The sequence below is a fragment of the Mobula birostris genome, chromosome 24 (genome assembly GCF_030028105.1).
Source record: "Mobula birostris isolate sMobBir1 chromosome 24, sMobBir1.hap1, whole genome shotgun sequence".
Classification (NCBI taxonomy): Eukaryota; Metazoa; Chordata; class Chondrichthyes; order Myliobatiformes; family Myliobatidae; genus Mobula; species Mobula birostris.
The window spans coordinates 60,488,758-60,508,757 of NC_092393.1; the positions used below are offsets into that span (position 1 = coordinate 60,488,758).

The window sequence follows — 20,000 nt, forward strand, 5'->3', positions numbered from 1 at the left end:
AATTTCTCCGCATCTGTTTTAAATGGACGCCCCTCTATCCCGAGGCTGTGCCCGCTTGTCCTAGACTCCTGCACCGTGGGAAATATCCTTTCCACATCGTTTAACCATTTAACATTTAACATTTAAAAAGTTTCAAAGAACCTCCCCCCATTTTTCTAACTTCCAGCGAGTACAGACCCAGAGCCATCAAACATTCCTTGTATGATAACCCTTTCATTCCAGGAATCATCCTTGTGAACCTCCTCTGGACCCTCTCCAATGCCAGAACATCTTTTCTAAGATGAGGAGCCCAAAGCTGTTCACAATACTCAAAGTGAGGCCTCACCAGTGCCTTATAAAGGCTCAGCATCACATCCCTGCTCTTGTATTCTAGACCTCTTGAAATGAATGCTAACATTGCATTTGCCTTCCTCACCACCGACTCTGTCTGCAAGTTAACCTTCAGGGTGCACTGCACAAGGACTTCCAAGTCCCTTTGCATCTCAGATTTTTGGATTTTCTCACTGTTTAGAAAATAGTCCATACCTTTATATCTACTACCAAAGTACATGGCCATGCATTTTCCAACACTGTATTTCATTTGCCACTTTCTTGCGCATTCTCCTAATCTGTTTGTCCTTCTGCAGCCTAACTGTTTCCTCAACACTACCTGCTCCTCCATCAACCTTCGTATCACCTGCAAACTTGCAACAAAGCTGTCTATTCCATCATCTAAATCATGGATGTACAGCATAAAAAGAAATGGTCCCAACCACTTTGCCTCTCACAAGATGCTTTCTGAAGTCTAAGGCGCCTTCTGCTCCAGAATTAATTGCCCTAAAAAAATGGCACTGGAGTATTTGGCGAGCAATAAAAATCATACCATACATACTGCCTAGTAGGTGCAGTGCGAAGTCAACCGTCACACATGTAATTATACTCATGAGTTACTTATTTAGAATAACTGACTTTGTTGTTGAGTTTAAATTGAATATTCTGCAATTGAAAACAAATAAACTGGTTAATTTCCCGGACGTCAATAACATCCCTCTGTGGGATGTGAGTTTTGCTGACAAGTGCTGATTCTGAGATAAGTTCACTGATATGTGAAGACAAAAGAGAATACGTTGCAAACTGTCCGTGGGACAGGCAGTGTCTGTACGGAGGAATCTTCACGGTGACAGTGCCTCCAGTGTTTTGGTCCTCCTTTGGGTAGTCGGTGCCAAAGAGTCATAGACAGTGGCGTGCTCAGACGCAGTGGCCACTCTGGGTCCAATCAAAGACACATTTGTTCATTCTTTATGTCTTTTCTACAACATCAAGTGCTCCAGAGCTGTCCCTGCAGTGAATTGCTTGATAGCAACTGGGCTGGGCTTGTGAGCACTGTTGTTGTCTGGACTTGTTACGTACCGTAGAGCCGGGACTGCGCACGGTGTGAGTGACTGCCTTGCACATGAGTAACATAGCATACGGCAAGATCGGCTGGATAGTTCACTGGGGAGTCCAACGGTGGGGAAGCTGCGTTGCCTTGGTTGTGGCAAGGAACTGGCCCTCGCTGCAGGGAGGCCTGTTGTTGTTCCCCGGAGGTGGGACGCCAAGGTGGTGGGGGGGGGGAGAGAGAGAGGAGAGAGAGAGAGAGAGAGAGATAGACAGAGAGAGAGGAGAGAGGGACAGAAAAGAAAAAAGAGGCTCTATAGGTGCAGAGGGTTCCATACTAGGTTGCGGGCTGGTCCCTTCTGTTGGTACGGCCCTTCGGTGTTTGCTCGGTGCTGCCCTCCAGTGTTCACTCAGTGGAAGAACAGGCTAAACCGGGGCAACTTGCTATCAATCTGCAATCACACCACACAGGGACTTGGGCTATGTTATATATTTGTCTTTGTGACTAGGTTTTTCCTGAAATCGCAACCATTTGCAGTGTGCTGTGTGCTGTTGGTAACGTGCTTTGTACCTTGGCCCTTGAGTATCATTGTTTGATGGGCAATCATGTATGGTTGAGTAATAGTTACACTTGAATTTGAACAAGAGATGTTCTGTGTGGAAGCAGACCCATCAGGTTTGGGGTGGCACGGCTGCTTGTGGTTAGCGTAATGCTCAGTGACCCGGGTTCAATTCCTGTCGCTGTCTGTAAGCAGTTTGCACATTCTCCCCGTGATCACACGGGCTTCTACCGGGAGCTCCAGTTTCCTTTTGCATTTCAAAGACGTGTGGTTTAGTCGGTCAATTAATCACATGGGTTGAATTGTGCAGAGCGGGCTCAAAGAGACGCCCATATATATATATATAGGCTCCCCTCTCCACGACACCAGTGTTGTCTGAGGGAAGGGCATTAGGGCCCATACAGCTTGGCATTAGTGTCGTCGCAGAGCAATGTGTGATTAAGTGCCTTGCTCAAGGACACAATATATTCCCTCGGTTGGGGCTCGAACTCACGACCTTCAGGTCACTAGTCCAATGCCTTAACCACTTGGCCACGTGCCCACTCTATATATATATATATATATATATATATAGGCATCCGTTAGTCTTGTGAGACCATGGATTTGTGCCTTGGAGGGTTTCCAGGGTGCAGGCCTGGGCAAGGTTGTACAGAAGACCGGCAGCTGCCCCTGCTGCAAGTCTCCCCTCTCCACGACACTGATGTTGTCCAAGGGAAGGGCACTAGGGCCGATACAGCTTGGCACCGGTGTCGTCGCAGAGCAATGTGTGGTTAAGTGCCTTGCTCAAGGACACAACACGTTCCCTCGGCTGGGGCTCGAACTCATGACCTTCAGATCACTAGCCCGATGCCTTAACCACTTGGCCACGCGCCAACATATATATATAGCTAGGGTGCCTATGGCTTTTACACAGTACTGTCAACATGGAGCAGAGAACGAGTTTGTAAATCTGGCGGGAACGAAGGATGTTGGGATTGGCAAGGGTGAAGTGCTGTGGGAGGAGTGCCGGGCGGGGGGGGGGTGGCTGAGACACCAGGCAAGGTGATTGGATTCCAAACAATAGGTTTATTGATCATTACAGAATGTCTCTCTGGTGCTTCCCGCACCCTCCCCTTTTCCCCAGCATGATTCCCCTCTCCCTGCCCCCTTCCCACTCTCAGTCCACGATAGAGACCCAGATCAGAATCACTCACATATGTCATGAAATTTGTCATTTTTTTGCAGCAGTACTGTGCAAGACACAAAATTAATATAGTACTGAGCAAAGGTCTTATATACACAGCATGTGTCTAATTGTTTTGTGGAGTACTGTACATCAATCCCGTACTTCTGACTGCCTCAGTAAAGCAGCCAACGCAATCTAAGCCCCCAATCTCAGACAGTCTCTCTTCTTCACCCCCCCCCCCCCCACCATCAGGCAGAAAATACAAACGTCTAAAAGCACGTACCACCAGGCTCAGGACAGCTTGTACCCGCTGTAATAAGATTATTTAATGGATCTCATACAATAAAGATGAACTCTTGATCTCCCAATCTACATCGTCATGGCCCCTTGTACGTTATCTGCCTGCACCACACTTTGTCTGGAACTGTAACACAATACTCAGTATTCTGCTTTCCTCCTTGCCTCGATGTCTTTATGTACAAAATGATCTGTCTGGATAGCAGGTGAAAAAAAAGCCTTTCACCGTATCTCAGCACAAATGACAATAATAAATCCATTAAGGATTCTCTGTGCCATTTTAATCCCCCCTCCGTATTCCCATCAACCCCCTCCCCCCAAATTTTACACCTCGCCCACACACAGTTTACAGTGGCCCCCCCGTTTTTGTATAATTCACACCACTTTGGGTTGCCTCATTCTGGGATGGATGTGGAAGCTTTAGAGAGGGTGCAGAGGACACTCACAGGATGCTGCCTGGACTGGAGAGCCATTTTATGAGGGTAGGGTGAGTGAGCTGGGGCTTTTGGCAGAGTGGACAGCCAGAGACTTTTTCCCTGGACAGAAATAGCTAATATGAGGGGGCACAATTTTAAGGTGATTGGAGGGAAGTACGGGTGGTGGGGGGGATGTCAGAGGTAAGTATTTTACATAAAGCGTGGTGGGTGTGTGGAACACCTTGCCAGGGTTGGTGGTGGAGGCAGGTACATTAAGGACATTTTATGAAACTCTTAGGGATACGGATGATAGCAAAATGGAGGACTATATGGGAGGGAAGGGTTACATTGATCTAGGGGTAGGTTAAAAAGTCAGCACAACATTGTGGGCTGAAGGGCCTGTACTATGCTGTAATATTCTACATTCTATGTTCTCTCCCAAGAAGGGCAGCTCCGATCGCAGCTGTGCTCCTCTCCCTGGTGGGAGACGTGTTGGTCTCTGTGCCTTACCGCTACCTCGCTTGTTCGTCTCGCCCGTGAGTGCCCCATCACCAACCGCTGTCACACCCAGTCCCCTCTGTCCCCATGACACATCATCCGTTCCCTCCCATCGCTTCATCCACCTTAAAACTCATCGTAATTTCCAACTGTTCACAGCTCCGATCAAAAGAAATGGACCTGAACGTTTGCGTTGTCTCCCCGCCACACCGTTCCCCACAGGCGCTGCCCGACCTGCTGAATATATTCCAGTGTTTGCTCCATGTTCCCTTTCCAGTGTTTCAGAGTGTGTAGGGAGCAGTCCCATCACTAGGGTTGGTGACCTTGGAGAGGCAGACCAGGTCAGGAAAGGGCGGATTAGGCCACGAAAGGGCGGATTAGGCCTGGAAAGGGCAGACTAGATCAGGAAAAGGTAGACCAGGTCAGGAAAGGGCAGATTAGGCCATGAAAGGGCAGATTAGGTCAGGAAAGGGCAGATTAGGTCAGGAAAGGGCAGATTAGGCCAGGAAAGGGCAGAGAAGGCCAGGCCGGATTTCCTCCATGTACCGTGGAGAGCATTCTAACTGATGGCATCACTGTTTGGCATAGAGGGGCCACTACACTAGATCACAAAAATCTGCAGAAAGTTGTTAAACTCTGCCAGTTCTATCATGGGCATCCAGGACGTCTTCAAAACGCAATAATTCAGAACAACGACATCCTTTGTTAAGGACCGCATCACCCAGGACATGCCCTCCTCTCACTCCTACCATCAGGGAGGAGGTACAGGAGCCTGAAGACACACACTCAGTGTTTCAGGAACAGCTTCTTCCCCTCTGCCGTCAGATTTCTGAACCCACGAGCACATCATCAGTATTTTCCCCTCTTTCTTGCACTACTATTTAATTTATATTTGTTATGTTTACTCACTGTAATTTATAATTGTTATTACAATGCACTGCAGTGCTCTGCTGCTACAAAGGAACAAATGTGGCGACATATGGCAGTAATATTAACCCTGATTCTAATTCTCATTCCCATTCTCTCTCAAGGACAGTGGTGAAGCAGCCAGGATTTCCAGACTAGCTGATCACGGCAGATTTAGCTAACGCTGTGGAATCGCGCTGTGTTGTGACGCAGTCCAGACCCACTACGGTGAACAAACAATGCGGTAATACAGAAACAGGTCCTTGGCCCCGCTCGTCCTCGCCAACCTGGTCTTCTGTCTAGTCCGGCTTACCACAGACCTCCATACCCCTCCCCTCCACGCACCGATCCAAACTTCTCCTAAATGTTGCAATCGAACCTGCAACCACCACTTCCGCTGGCAGCTCGCTCCACACTCTCACCACCCTCTGAGTGAAGATGTCCTGCCTCACGTTCCCCTTAAACATAGTCATACTTCATTGATTCCGGGGGAAATTGGTTTTCTTTACAGTTGCACCATAAATAATTAAATAGTAATCAAACCATAAATAGTTCAATAGTAATATGTAAATTATGCCAGGAAATAAGTCCAGGACCAGCCTATTGGCTCAGGGTGTCTGACCCTCCAAGGGAGGAGTTGTAAAGTTTGATGGCCACAGGCGGGAATGACTTCCTATGACGCTCTGTGTTACATCTCGGTGGAATGAGTCTCTGGCTGAATGTACTCCTGTGCCCACCCAGTACATTGTGTAGTGGATGGGGGACATTGTCCAAGATGGCATGCAACTTAGATAGCATCCTCTTTTCAGACACCACCGTCAGAGAGTCCAGTTCCATCCCCACAACATCACTGGCCTTACGAATGAGTTTGTTGATTCTGTTGGTGTCTGCCACCCTCAGCCTGCTGCCCCATTCACTTTTCACCCTTAGCACATGACCTCTTGTTCTAGTTTCAGCGGAAAGTGCGTGCTTGCAGTTACCCTATTAATACCCCACATAATTTTATACACCTCTATCAAATCTCCCCTCATTCTCCAACGCTCCAGAGAATAAAGTCCGAACCTGTTCGACCTTTCCTTGTCACTCAGGTTCTCAACATCCTTGTAAATATTCTCTGCATTCCTTCAATCTTATTTACATCTTTCCTGTAGGTAGGTGACCAAAACCGCACGCAATGCTCCAATAAAGTCTCACCAGTGTCTTGTACAAGTTCAGAATAACATCCCATCTCCTGTACTCAGTACTCTGATTTACAAAGTTCGAGATATCAAAAGCTCTCTTTATGACCCTCTCTACCAGTGACGCTGCTTTGGAGGAATTATGGATCTGTATTCCCAGATCCCTATACTCTGCAGGACATGCAGGGCCCTACCACTCACATGCCATGTGGGTGTACAGTTAAAGCTTCACAGACCCCAATCCAAAGTGGAAGGGAGTAAAAGTGCCCCAGCAGATTGTACCTTGAACCGGTCGTGGGTGAAGCACTGAATATTGATCAGGGGCAGAGATGGAGGTGGGACACACTGAGAAAAGTGCATTGGGCCAGCATATTGCAGACACGTAGAAAATATGAGCTAGTGTAGGCCATTCAGCCCATCAAGTCTGTCCCTCTCAATCTTCTGAACTCCAGCACAGGTAGTCCCAGGCAGCTCAATCTCTTCTCTTAGACTAACCCACTCATTTCTGGAATCAATCTGGTGAGCCTACTCTGCACCTGCTCTAAAGCCAGTGTACCTTTCGTCAAGTTCAAAGTACATTTATTATCAAAGTATGTGTACTATATCGAACCTTCAAGTTTGTCTCCTTGCAGGTAGCCACGAAACAAAGAAATCCAGTAGAACTCATTTAAAAAAGACCTTCAAGCACCAGATATGCAGAAAAAATGCAAATCACGCAAACAATAAAAGTAAGCAAGTTGCATTCAGAACTGAAGTTCACGAACATGAGTCCACAGCCACGAAGCCAGTCGTCACCGCAGCCGGTCCAGGAGCCCACTGGTCGCAGGCCAAAGCCTCGGTTCAGTACAGAGACGAGTGAGCCTGGCAGAGCACTGAGCTGAACTCTGACCCGTTCCTCACCTCCGGCTCTGACACCCTGACCTTTTCAATGTGGCCTGACCCTTAAATTGTCCAAAGCCTGGGTTGTTTCTTGTTCTCGGACCCAGGTCCTGTGGCTTTGATATGCTCTCGGGACCAGGCTCCACCGTCTCGCTTCGATATACTCTTGCGACCAGGCTACACTGTCTCGATCCGATATGCTCTCGGGACCAGGCTACACTGTCTCGCTTCGATATATTCTTGCGACCAGGCTCCACTGTCTCGATTCAACCCGTACCTCAGCTTTCCAATTCTGCCCGATGATTAAATCGATCAGACCTCGGGTCTTTCCTCGCTCAGTTCTGCAGTAAGGAGCAGACTGCTACAGTGCTCCTGGTGTGATCTCACCAGTACCCTGTACATTTGCAGTATGACCTTCTTGCTCTGAAATTCAATCCCTATTGTGGTGAAGGATAATGTTCCAGTTGCCTCCCTGATAACCTGTTGCACCTGCAGACCAACCTTTTGCGATTCATGCACAGCACTCCCAAATCCCTCTGCACAGTAGCCTGCTGCAGTCTTTCACCATTTAAATAATCATCTCATCTTTGACTTTTTCCCCCTTCCAAACTGTATGTCTTTGCGTTTACCAACATGGTACTCCATCTGGCAGACCCTTGCCCTGTCACTTAACCTATCTATATCTCTCTGCAGACTCACCACATTATCTCTGCAATTTGCTTCTCCCATTTAGAGTCATTAGCAAACTCAGAAATGCTACACTCGGTCCCCTCTTCCCGTTGGAGTGGTGATTCTCCAGGGAGGGGCTTCCATCACACAGGTGGAGAATGGTTTCTCCACGGATAATCTTTCGTCAGCGAGGACAGGATGTTTGAGAAAGCTGTAAGCTCTCACCTCTCCCACATCATCTTCCATCCTCCCTCTACAAAGACCATAAGATATAGCAGCAGAATCAGGCCATTTGGCCCATCGAGTCTGCTCTACCATTCCATCATGATTGATTTATTATCGCTCTCGACCCCATTCTCCTGCCTTCTCCCCGTAAGAGCCAGTACCCAACCCACATTCTGCGAGAGACCCAAAGCGAGGGCGCGAGGGGGTGGGGAATGGAGACACGACTGTGAACACCTACCTTCCGTCCTGCTGTGTTAATGTGCAACGGAGTGAGGAAGGGGTCGAAGATCATGTGGGTAGTCTCAATGTTGATGGGAGACTGTCTCTTCCCCACAGAGCACAGATTCCAGGCTGAGTTCACCAAGCCCCAGAACGAGGGAACTGTTCAAACAGAAATAAGAAGTATTACAGTCAGAGTCGAAGTACACAACTAGGGAGTCAGCACGAGGCCCTTCGGAAGCTCCCAGAACCAGCTTCCAACCCATCCTGCTAACCAGAGTCTGCCGTTGGATGAGGCCATTAACATAGTCATAGTCAGACTTCATTGATCCCGGGGGAAACTGGTTTTTGTTACAGTTGCTCCATAAATAATAAATAGTAATAAAACCATAAATAGTTAAATAGTAATATGTAAATTATGCCAGTAAATTATGAAATAAGTCCAGGACCAGCCTATTGGCTCAGGGTGTCTGACCCTCCAAGGGAGGAGTTGTAAAGTTTGATGGCCACAGGCAGGAATGACTTCCTATGACGCTCTGTGTTGCATCTCAATGGAATGAGTCTCTGGCTGAATGTACTCCTGTGCCCAACCAGTACATTATGTAGTGGATGGGAGACATTGTCCAAGATGGCATGCAACTTAGACAGCATCATCTTTTCAGACACCACCATCAGATAGTCCAGTTCCATCCCCACAACATCACTGGCCTTACGAATGAGTTTGTTGATTCTGTTGGTGTCTGCCACCCTCAGCCTGCTGCCCCAGCACACAACAGCAAACATAATCGCACTGGCCACCACAGACTCGTAGAACATCCTCAGCATCGTCCGGCAGATGCTAAAGGACCTCAGTCTCCTCAGGAAATAGAGATGGCTCTGACCCTTCTTGTAGACAGCCTCAGTGTTCTTTGACCAGTCCAGTTTATTGTCAATTTGTATCCCCAGGTATTTGTAATCCTCCACCATGTCCACACTGACCCCCTGGATGGAAACAGGGGTCACCGGTACCTTAGCTCTCCTCAGGTCTACCACCAGCTCCTTAGTCTTTTTCACATTTGCTGCAGATAATTCTGCTCACACCATGTGACAAAGTTTCCTACCGTAGCCCTGTACTCAGCCTCATCTCCCTTGCTGATGCATCCAACTATGGTAGAGTCATCCGAAAACTTCTGAAGTTGACAAGACTCTGTGCAGTAGTTGAAGTCCGAGGTGTAAATGGTGAAGAGAAAGGGAGACAAGACAGCCACACCTCGGGGATCTGCTGTGGACAGACTCCAGAACACTGAGACAGGCAGGTGATATGGAAGAGTCTTAATGATGAAAAGTCTGTGGGTGCTGGAGAAACTCGGCAAATTCGGGTTTGGAAATGGATAACCAATCGAGGTGAGGCAACACTTCACCTGCGGATCTGCAGGGGTTGTCTACTGCATCCGGTGCTCCCGATGCGGCCTCCGCTACACTGGTGAGGCCCGACGTAAATTGGGGGGCTACTTTGTTGAGCAACTCCGACAAAAGTGGAGGTTTTGATTCCGACTCCCATTCCCGTTTGGGCATGTCGGTCCCTGGACTACGCTTGTGCCAAGATGAGGCCACCCTCAGGTTGGAGGAGCAACGCCTGATATTCCGTCTGGGTAGCCTCCAACCTGATGGTATGAACATCGATTTCTGCTTCCAGTAAAAAAAAAAAATTCCCTCCCCCTCCCCTCTTCTTCCATTCCCCACTCTGGCCTCTTCCCTCTTCTCACCTCCCCCTGGGTCCCCTCCTCCTTCCCTTTCTCCTACGCTCCACTCTCCTCTCTGATCAGATTCCTGCCTCTCCAGCCCTTCACCTTTCCTACCCAGCTGGCTCTGCTGATAACCTTCCAGCTATCCCCCTTCCCCTCAATGACTACAAACTGTGTATCAGTGTAAACACAGGACTGAGGGACTGTGCATCAGTGTACAACACAGGACTGAGGGACTGTGTATCGATGTACAACACAGGACTGAGGGACTGTGTATCAGTGTAAACACAGGATTGAGGGACTGTATATCAGTGTACAACACAGGACTGAGGGACTGTATCAGTGTAAAACACAGGACTGAGGGACTGTGTATCGATGTAAAACACAGAACTGAGGAACTGTGTATCAATGTAAAACACAGGAGTGAGGGACTGTGTATCAGTGTACAACACAGGACTGAGGGACTGTGTATCGATGTAAAACACAGGACTGAGGGACTGTGTATCAATGTAAAACACAGGACTGAGGGTCTGCGTATCAATGTAAAACACAGGACTGAGAGACTGTGTATCAATGTAAAACACAGGACTGAGGGATGACCAACACAGGACTGGGAGTGGATATTTACAAGATGAAACAGGCTCTTGTCTGGTGTCATATCATCACTGAAATCTCTAATAGTCCTGCTCAGATAAATGTCTCGTGATTAATCTGAGCTGTGTCTGTTGTGGGGTTTTGGGAAGTAGAAATAAATGCAGCCTATTTTTAAAAAACTCTTTGAACAAGTCAGCCTCAGCGAAGGTGACAACCGGTATTGACAACACGGCTTACAGCTCATCCTCTGTTCGACGAGGCTGTGTCTGGTTTAACAACAGTGACCAGAGCTGCCCTCCTGGACTGGTCTGCACCCTCCATGAGGGAAGAGGATCAGGATTTGCCCATTGAACAGTTGTATAGATCATGGAGACAGAGTGCACAGCCAGAGACTTTCTCCCCAGGTGGAAAGAGCTAATATAAGGGGTCACTATTTTGTGGTGATTGAAGGAAAGTATAAGGAGAGGAGTTAAAGGTAATTCTTTTACATAGAGAGTAGTGGGTATGTAACACAATAGACATAAGAGTAAAATCAGGCCATTCAGCCCATTGAATCTGCTCCACTATTCCATCATGGCTGATTTATTATCCCTGTTAACCCCATTCCCCTGCCTTCTCCCTGTAACCCTTGATACCCTAACTAGTCAGGAATTTATCAATCTCCACTTCAAATGTACCCAGTGACTTGGCCTTCACCGCCATTTATGGCAATGAGTTCCAGAGCTTCACACTGAGTGTGTGAAGAAATTCCTCCTCATCTCCATTCTAAATGGGTGTCCCTAAATTCTGAGGCCATGCCCTCTGGTCCTAGAACCACCCCCCCCACCCACCATAGGAAACGTCCTCTCCACATCCACTTTATTGAGTCCTTTCAATATTCGAGATCTTCCCTCATTCTTCTTCTAACTATCCAATCAACCTCAGCCAAATCAAATCACATATCCAGGTCATTAAGATTCTGATTTGAGCATGAGACAACATCAAACTCTGTGTGAAATTCTTTTTCCAAAGGCTTTTTTCTTGGGAAGCAAGGAGGAATACTGTTGTTGCTTTGCCCCTTGTTAATCCCACTTCCCAGCATTAATTCCATATCTCTCTGAGGCTTGCTCGTTCCGGTACCAGACCAGATCTCTCTGGAGAGTTGTTACGTCCACCATCTCCTCTGGCAGCTCATTTCAGATACCAACAACTCTGTGAAAAATGATCAAATCTCCGCTCATTCTCTTACGCTCCAGGGAATAAAAGTCCTAACCTTATTCAACCTTTCCCTATAACTCAGGTCCTCAAGTCCAGGCACCGTTCTTGTGATATAGAATCTCGGCTTATAGCGTTCCAGGCTTTGTTCTACTGTGAATGCCTATAAGCTGGCAGCATCTTCAGCTGCATTAGTCCGTCGGGGACCAAACAGAGGTGCTTTTATCTTTTTTAAACGTCTTTCCTGCGATCTTTAAAAACTTCAAGTATGGCAGGTCTACGCCGTCAGAGAACTTCTTGTTGGGGAAGAGCTGAAGGAGCTGGACTTGGTGTTTCTGCCCTGCTGCGGGTAGGGTTCTGTGTCAGGGGGTGGTATGCAGAATAACAGCCAGTGATTTTAGAAAACCTACAGCACAATACAGCCCTCTGTTTTACTAAGCTCCATGTACCTGTCCAGGAGTCTCCTAAAAGACCCTATCGTATCCACCTCCACCACCGCCACCGGCAGCCCATTCCACGCACTCACCACTCTCTGCGTAAAAAACTTACCCCTGACATCTCCTCTGTACCTACCCTCCCAGCACTTTAAAACTGTGCCCTCTCGTGCTAGCCATTTCAGCCCTGGGAAAAAGCCTCTGACTATCCACACAATCAGTGCCTCTCACCATCTTATACACCCCTATCAGGTCATCTCTCATCCTCCGTCGCTCCAACGAGAAAAGGCCAAGTTCACTCAACCTATTCTCATAAGGCATGCTCCCCAATCCAGGCAACATTCTTGTAAATCTCTTCTGCACCCTGTCTATAGTTTCCACATCCTTCCTGTAGTGAGGTGACCAGAACTGAGCACAGTACTCCAAGTGGGGTCTGACCAGGGTCCTATATAGCTGCAACATTACCTCTCAGCTCCTAAACTCAATCCCACGATTGATGAAGGCCAATACACCGTATGCCTTCTTAACCACACAGTAGCTTTGAGCGTCCTATGGACTCAGACCCAAAGATCCCTCTGATCCTCCACACTGCCAAGAGTCTTACCATTAATACTATATTCTGCCATCATATTTGACCTACCAAAATGAACCACCTCACACTTATCTGGGTTGAACTCCATCTACCACTTCTCAGCCCAGTTTTGCATCCTATCAATGTCCCGCTGTAACCTCTGACAGCCCTCCACACTATCCACAACACCCCCAACCTTTGTGTCATGAGCAAACTTACTAACCCATCCCTCCACTTCCTCATCCAGGAAATTCATAAAAATCACAAAGGGGTCCCAGAACAGATCCCTGAGGCGGTGTGGCATGGTGACCATGCTGGGTTGGGCCAGGCCCTCCCATCAGTGCTGCCCTCTGGTGTTCGACTGGGGGAAGACAAGCTGGATTGTGTACGTGCGTTCGTTTGTCTGCGGAATACTGAGGACTGCTTGATCTTGCCGACAACACCCATGCACCATCAATTTACAGCACGTGTCCCTCAGGGACGTGGGCTATATATTTTTTGTGTGACAATATGTTTACTACTATAGTATATGTGTTATTTGTGCCTGCTGCTGTGTGTGACTGTTGGTACTGTGTTTTGTACCTTGGCTCTGGAGTAACGCTGTTTCGTTTGGTTGGATCCATGGGTATTCATGTATGGTTGAATGACAGTTAAACTCAAACTTGAACTTGCAAGAAAATGACACAACAGTCATTTTCCTGACGAAGGGTCTCGGCCCGAAACGTCGACTGTACCTCTTCCTAGAGATGCTGCCTGGCCTGCTGCATTCACCAGCAACTTTGATGTGTGTTACTCAGAGTGATATGTTCTGTGTTTTATGGGAATGGAATGATCATCGGGACTTTAATTTTCACAGAGCAGAGAACATAAAACAGTCCAGCACAGGAACAGGCCCTCTGGCCCACAATGAACTAAATAAATTAGTCATCAAATGGCCATCTAAACTAATCCCTTATGCCTACACAATGCCCATATCCTTCCATTTTCCTCACACACACGAGCCTATCTAAACATCCCTAAAAAGTCCTTAATGTATCGGCTTCTACCACCAGCCCGGGCAGCGCATTCCAGCCACCCAACCCTCTCTGTGTAAAAAAAACTTGGCCCTCACATCCTCTCCTTTGAAACTGCCCCCGTTTACTTTAAATGCCTGGTAGTAGGCATTTCAACCCTTGGAAAAAGATACTGTCTGTCTATGCCTCTCATAATCTTGTAAACCTCCATTAGATCTCCTCTCAGCCTCTGTCACTCCACAGAAATCAACCCAATCTTGTCCAGCCTTTTGCCGTCTAAACCAGGCAGCATCCTGGCAGATATCTGCACCCTCTCCAAAGCCTCGACATCCTTCCTGCGATGGTGCAACCAAAACTGTATGCTACACTCCAGATGCAATACGTTATTCAGGCTTGGTACAGCTGTCTGGAGGATTTCACAGAGGCATCTGAGCAAATCATGGTGGAATCAAACCTGGGAACAAGGCCTTGTGGATCTTGTCCTCTGCAAGGATTCAGATCCACTTATTTATCACGTGTACATCGAAACGCAGCGAAATGCATTATTTGTGTCAACAACCCACACACCCAAGGATGTGCTGGGGGCGGTGGTGGGACCCCTGCAAGAGTCGTCACACATTCCGGTGCCAACATAGCACGTCCACAACGCTTGGCACAACAGATCAGAACATACCAAGCGGCAAAGCGACAACAGTGAAACGAGGCCCAATATCGATATGTGTAACTAGGGGCCGTGCACAATCCGGATTTGATGGGGACAGCCGTGAGACGCGCAGAGGAACATCTGGAGAAACTTCTGCAATGCCTGCTTCGCTGCCGCTGCTACTGTGCGATCGAGAATCTCCGGAGACGAAGGCTCCAAATCCTCGGCTTTGCGTATCGCTTGTTGCCAGGGCCGAGGTCGAAGCTCTTGGCAGAGATGGTGCTCGGTGCTCGGTGTCGAATAGGTGGTCGGAGGCTCGGAGTTCTTCAGACAGACTCGGAGTCAGACTGTGGTCGGATGCTTCCGGGACGCTGCACTGGCAAGTTGGCGGCGCTGAAGGTTTACCGTCTGCATGAGATGATAGGACTTTCGAGAGACTTTGAGACTTTTACTGTGCCATGGTCTGTTCTTATCAAATTACGGTATTGCTTTGCACTGTTGTAACTATACGTTATAATTATGTGATTTTTGTTAGTTTTTAAGTCGGTTTGTCATGTGTTTTCATGATACCATTCTGGAAAAACATTTTTATTATTTCTTAATGCATGCATTACTAAATGACAATAAAAGGGGATTGTGTGTCCTCATAATCATAAATCCTCCCTCCCTCCCACGTCAACCTCAGGAAAATATTCCCCTGGAAAAGGAATTTCACACCGAGCTTGATGGTGACACTCTAATGCTCAAACGGGAATCCTAAATAAAGTTACTGATATGGATATGTGATTTGATATGGCTGAGGTCGATCGGATGATTAGTTAAAAGGTATAATGTTGCATAAACGACAGAATTCATTAAAAAAAGAGTTAAAGTCCAACCAACGTCCATTCCATTTAGAAATAAAGACTAAGGAAAAGAATTCAATTTGACGGGTAAGGGATTGGGATTGGATTAGAAAGAAATTTATAATGTTGAAAAGAAGCAAATAAGCCTGGGGATTGGGAGGATTAAAATCAAACAGAAGATGATGACAAAAAATGAGAACTGAAGCATAACAAGTAAGAAATATGAGAACAGATTGCTGCTTCAACAAGTGTACAGGGAAGAGTTCATGAGAGTAAGTTTCAGTCCCTGGGAGGCTACTGGAAAATTTATGATCAGATATGGAACACTACAGCACAGTACAGGCCATTCGGCCCGCAATGTTGTGCTGACCCTTTAACCCATCTCTCCCACATTTTTCTTTCACCTAAGGGTCTTTTAAATATCGGTAGTGTGGCTGCCTCTGCCAGGGCCCCCGGCAGTGTGTTCCGTGCACTTACCACTCTCTGTGTAAACAAAAAGCCAGGGTAAACGATGTAACGCACAGGTTTACGGTGGGAGGGGAGAGATTTAGTAGGAACCCGAGGGGCAACTTCTCACCAGGAGGGTTGTCCGTATGTGGAAGGAGCTGCCAAAGGTAGCAGCGGAGGCAGCTGCATTAACTACATTTAAAAGGTGTTCGGACAGATGCATGGAAGGTAGAGGGACACAGGCCTAATGTGAGTGAATGGGATTGTCAGCAGGGACCAGATGGGCTGAAGGGCGTGTTTCTGTGCTGTATTACCATGTGAGGACACAATAAACCTTCCCACAACAGCTTCAAAGAGGTGGTCATCATCATTATACACCATACTGCATGACGTGGGCGATCATGGTCTTTCCATGACCATGATTGTTCTTGGCAAAATTTCCTACAGAACCGGTTTGCCATTGGCTTCTTCCGGGCAGTGTCTTTACGATGGGTGACCCCAGTCATTATCAATACTCTTCAGAGATTGTCTGCCTGGTGTCAGTGGTCACATAACCAGGACTGGATGCTCATACGACTATCCATCACCTGCTCCTGTGGCTTCACGTGACCCTGATCGGGGGACACGATATCAGGAGATGATATCAGTGAAGAAAAGATGCCTATTACTCCTTGGACCTGATGACCTCTTTCCCAGACCTCCTAAAGCAGAGGCTGCAGAGTGGATTCTTGGGATTTCTCCAATTACTCAAAATTCATGTGACCAACTAATATGATAGGAAATTAATGGAGGATTCAAGGCAGTGTGGAGGAACAGAGGCTCTTGGGGGTCACGTCTGTACATCGAGTTGATAGGGTGGTTATAGGAAGGGTTATGGTGTGTTGGCTTTTATTAGTTAGGGGATTGATTTCAAGAGCCATGAAGTAATGCTCCATAAAACCCAAAATGTCAACTGTGCTTTTTTCCATAGATGCTGCCTGGCCTGCTGAGTTCCTCCAGCATTTTGTGTGTGCAGCTCTATAAAACCCTGGTAAGACCACACTTGGAGTATTGTGTTCCGTTCTGGTCAACTCGTTACAGGAATAATGTGGAAGCTTTAGAGAGGGTGCAGAGGAGATTTACCAGGATGCTTCCAAGTTGCTGGTGAACGCAGCAGGCCAGGCAGCATCTCTAGGAAGAGGTACAGCCAATGTTTCAGGCCAAGAAGGTGACCTGGGCTGATCTTTGGAAAGCCGAACCAAACCGCATCCAATTTCTCATCCAGGCAGTGTACGATGTGCTTCCAAGCCCATCAAACCTGCACACATGGGGCAAGGCAGAGTCATTTGCGTGCCCACTGTGCTCCAAGCGAGGAACCCTGGAGCACATCCTCAGCGGCTGTGCAAGGGCACTTAGTGAGGGACGCTACAGGTGGAGGCATGATCAGGTCCTGAAGACCATCGCTGAAGCCGTCAGCGCAGGAGTTGAGTGGGCGAAGAGGTCCCGACCCTCCAAGCAGACAATTGCCTTTGTCAGAGCTGGGGAGCAGCCAATACCTGCCAAAAGAACATCTGCAGGCATTCTGACCTCTGCAAGGGACTGGCAGCTGTTGGTGGACCTCGAAGGGCAGCTGAAGTTCCCCAACCATATTGCAGCCACCACCCTGCGACCAGACATTGTCCTAGTGTCTGAGTCTACTAAGCAAGTGGTGCTGCTGGAGCTGACAGTCCCATGGGAAGATAGCTTGGAAGAGGCCTTTGAAAGGAAGCTCTCCAAGTCCTGACGAAGGGTCTCGGCCTGAAACGTCGACTGTACCTCTTCCTAGAGATGCTGCCTGGCCTGCTGCGTTCACCAGCAACTTTGATGTGTGTTGCTTGAATTTCCAGCATCTGCAGAATTCCTGTTGTTTACCAGGATGCTGCTTGGATTGGAGAGCACGTCTTATAGGATAGGCTGAGTGGACTAGGGCTTTTCTGCACTATTACTGTTTTCCCTTCCTCTACCTCAATTAAGATTCAAGATTCAATATTGTTTAATGTCATTTCCAATACACAGTGTAAAGGAGAATGAAATAATTGTTACTCTGGATCTAATGCAGCACAAAAGAAACACAAAAGATAAAGAGCCTAATAATAAAAAAGCACAATAATTATAAATACATGAGATAGCTTATATACATTGATTGTATGTCCTAGGCACAGGAGTGTCTACACGTAAGGTGACTCTGGCAGGAAGTGATAAAGTCATGGTAGTGGGCTGGATTAGTGGGTGGAGGTGTTGATCAGCTTTACTGCTTGGGGAAATGCACTGAGTAATGAAATGATCTGTATTCAAGACGAGCTTCTCACTGTGTCTTGGTACACACGGCAATAATAAACGACTCCAATCCACGGAGGATGAATTCAACTTCCCTCCACTCACTCCTCCTGCCACCCAGTACATCTATCTCCACCCCTGTGCTAACTCTTATCCAGCCTCCTTTGAACACTGCAATTGAATCTCCCTCCACTCCCTCACCCTCCTACGGGTGCCTGTGCTCCTCACTGTCTGAAGCTGACACTTGTCACAAGTATGTCATGGTGAAGTAGAGCACCTGCTCTACCCATGACCACAAGAAAATCATTATCAATCTTCCACCCTACTGTCTGCCTGCACTGCACTCTCCCTGGAACTGTAACACTCTACTCTGCACTCTCCCTGTAACTATAACACTCTACTCTGCACTCTCCCTGGAACTGTAACACTCTACTCTGCACTCTCCCTGTAACTGTAACACTCTACTCTGCACTCTCCCTGTAACTATAACACTCTACTCTGCACTCTCCCTGGAACTGTAACACTCTACTCTGCACTCTCCCTGGAACTGTAACACTCTACTCTGCACTCTCCCTGTAACTATAACACTCTACTCTGCACTCTCCCTGGAACTGTAACACTCTACTCTGCACTCTCCCTGGAACTGTAACACTCTACTCTGCACTCTCCCTGGAACTGTAACACTCTACTCTGCACTCTTATTGTTTTACCTTGTTCTACCTCAACACACTGTGTAATGATCGGATCTGCGTAGACAATATGTAAGTTTTCCCACTGTACCTCCATACATGCAATTATAAAATAAATTTAACAATTTAATTTGATAAGAGCCACATAACATGAATACTTATTTATTATCTCCCCATGCCTACTTAAAATGTTACAGTCTATAAGACATAGAAGAACTAGGCCATTCGGCCTAATGTGTCTGCTCTATTATTCCATCATGGTTGATTTATGATTACTCTCGACTCCATTCTTCTGCTTTCTCCCCGTAATCTTTGACGCCTTGTCTAATCAAGAACCTATCAACCTCTGCTTTATACATACCCAATGACATGGCCTCCACAGCCGTCTGTGGCAATGAATTCCACAGATTTACCCCACTCTCCTTAGCTCTGGTCTAAAGGGATGAGCCACAATTGGGAGATCTCACACTCAGTGGTGGTTCCAATGGGTTTGAACTATCGGGACATGTTACACTGTTCAATGGAGTGTTGTTGCACAAGTTTAATAGAAGTGATTACTTGTCAGTTTCCAAAGCCAATCCCCTAAGTGGCCTCCCACAGTGAAACTTGCAGCCTGTGGTCTGACCTTGGTGTCTGATTACTGCGGAAGGCTAAATGTACAGAGGACTTTTATATTCAACACTGATTCTTGTTTTTGCATTTAATAATAATTATAGGAGCTTGTTTTATACACGGGGTGTCCATGAGATGGGTGTTTGCAGTCTGAGGAGGCTCTGTATTTATATTTTCAACACCATTAAATATAAGAGACCATAAGATTGGAGAAGAATTAGGGCTTTCGGCCCATCGAGTCTACTCTGTCATGGCTGATTTATTATCTCTCTCAACCCTATTCTCCTGCCTTTGACATCCTGATTGATCAAGATCTTTCAACCTCTGCATTAACTATACTCAACAACTTGGCCTTCAGTTATCTGTGGCAATGAATTCCACAGATTCAATACACTCTGGCTGAAGAAATTCCTCCTATCTCTGTTCTAAATGGACGTCCTATTCCTAGGATGTGCCATCTGGTACTAGACTTCCCCACTATTGGAAACATCCTCTCCACGTCCACGCTATCTAGTCCTTTCCATATTCGATAGGTTTCAATGAGATCTCTCCTCATTGTTCTGTTCCAGCC

General features: G+C 47.2%; 1 protein-coding gene across 1 annotated transcript in view; it reads right to left on the reverse strand.

The window, feature by feature from the left end:
• The window catches only part of ca10a (carbonic anhydrase Xa), a 226,798-nt gene that overhangs the window by 76,615 nt on the left and 130,183 nt on the right, over positions 1 to 20,000 (reverse strand). Inside the window, exon 3 of the mRNA XM_072241896.1 lies at positions 8,388 to 8,530. Coding sequence (XP_072097997.1) covers positions 8,388 to 8,530 — 143 coding nt within the window. The remainder of the gene's footprint in view (positions 1 to 8,387; positions 8,531 to 20,000) is intronic.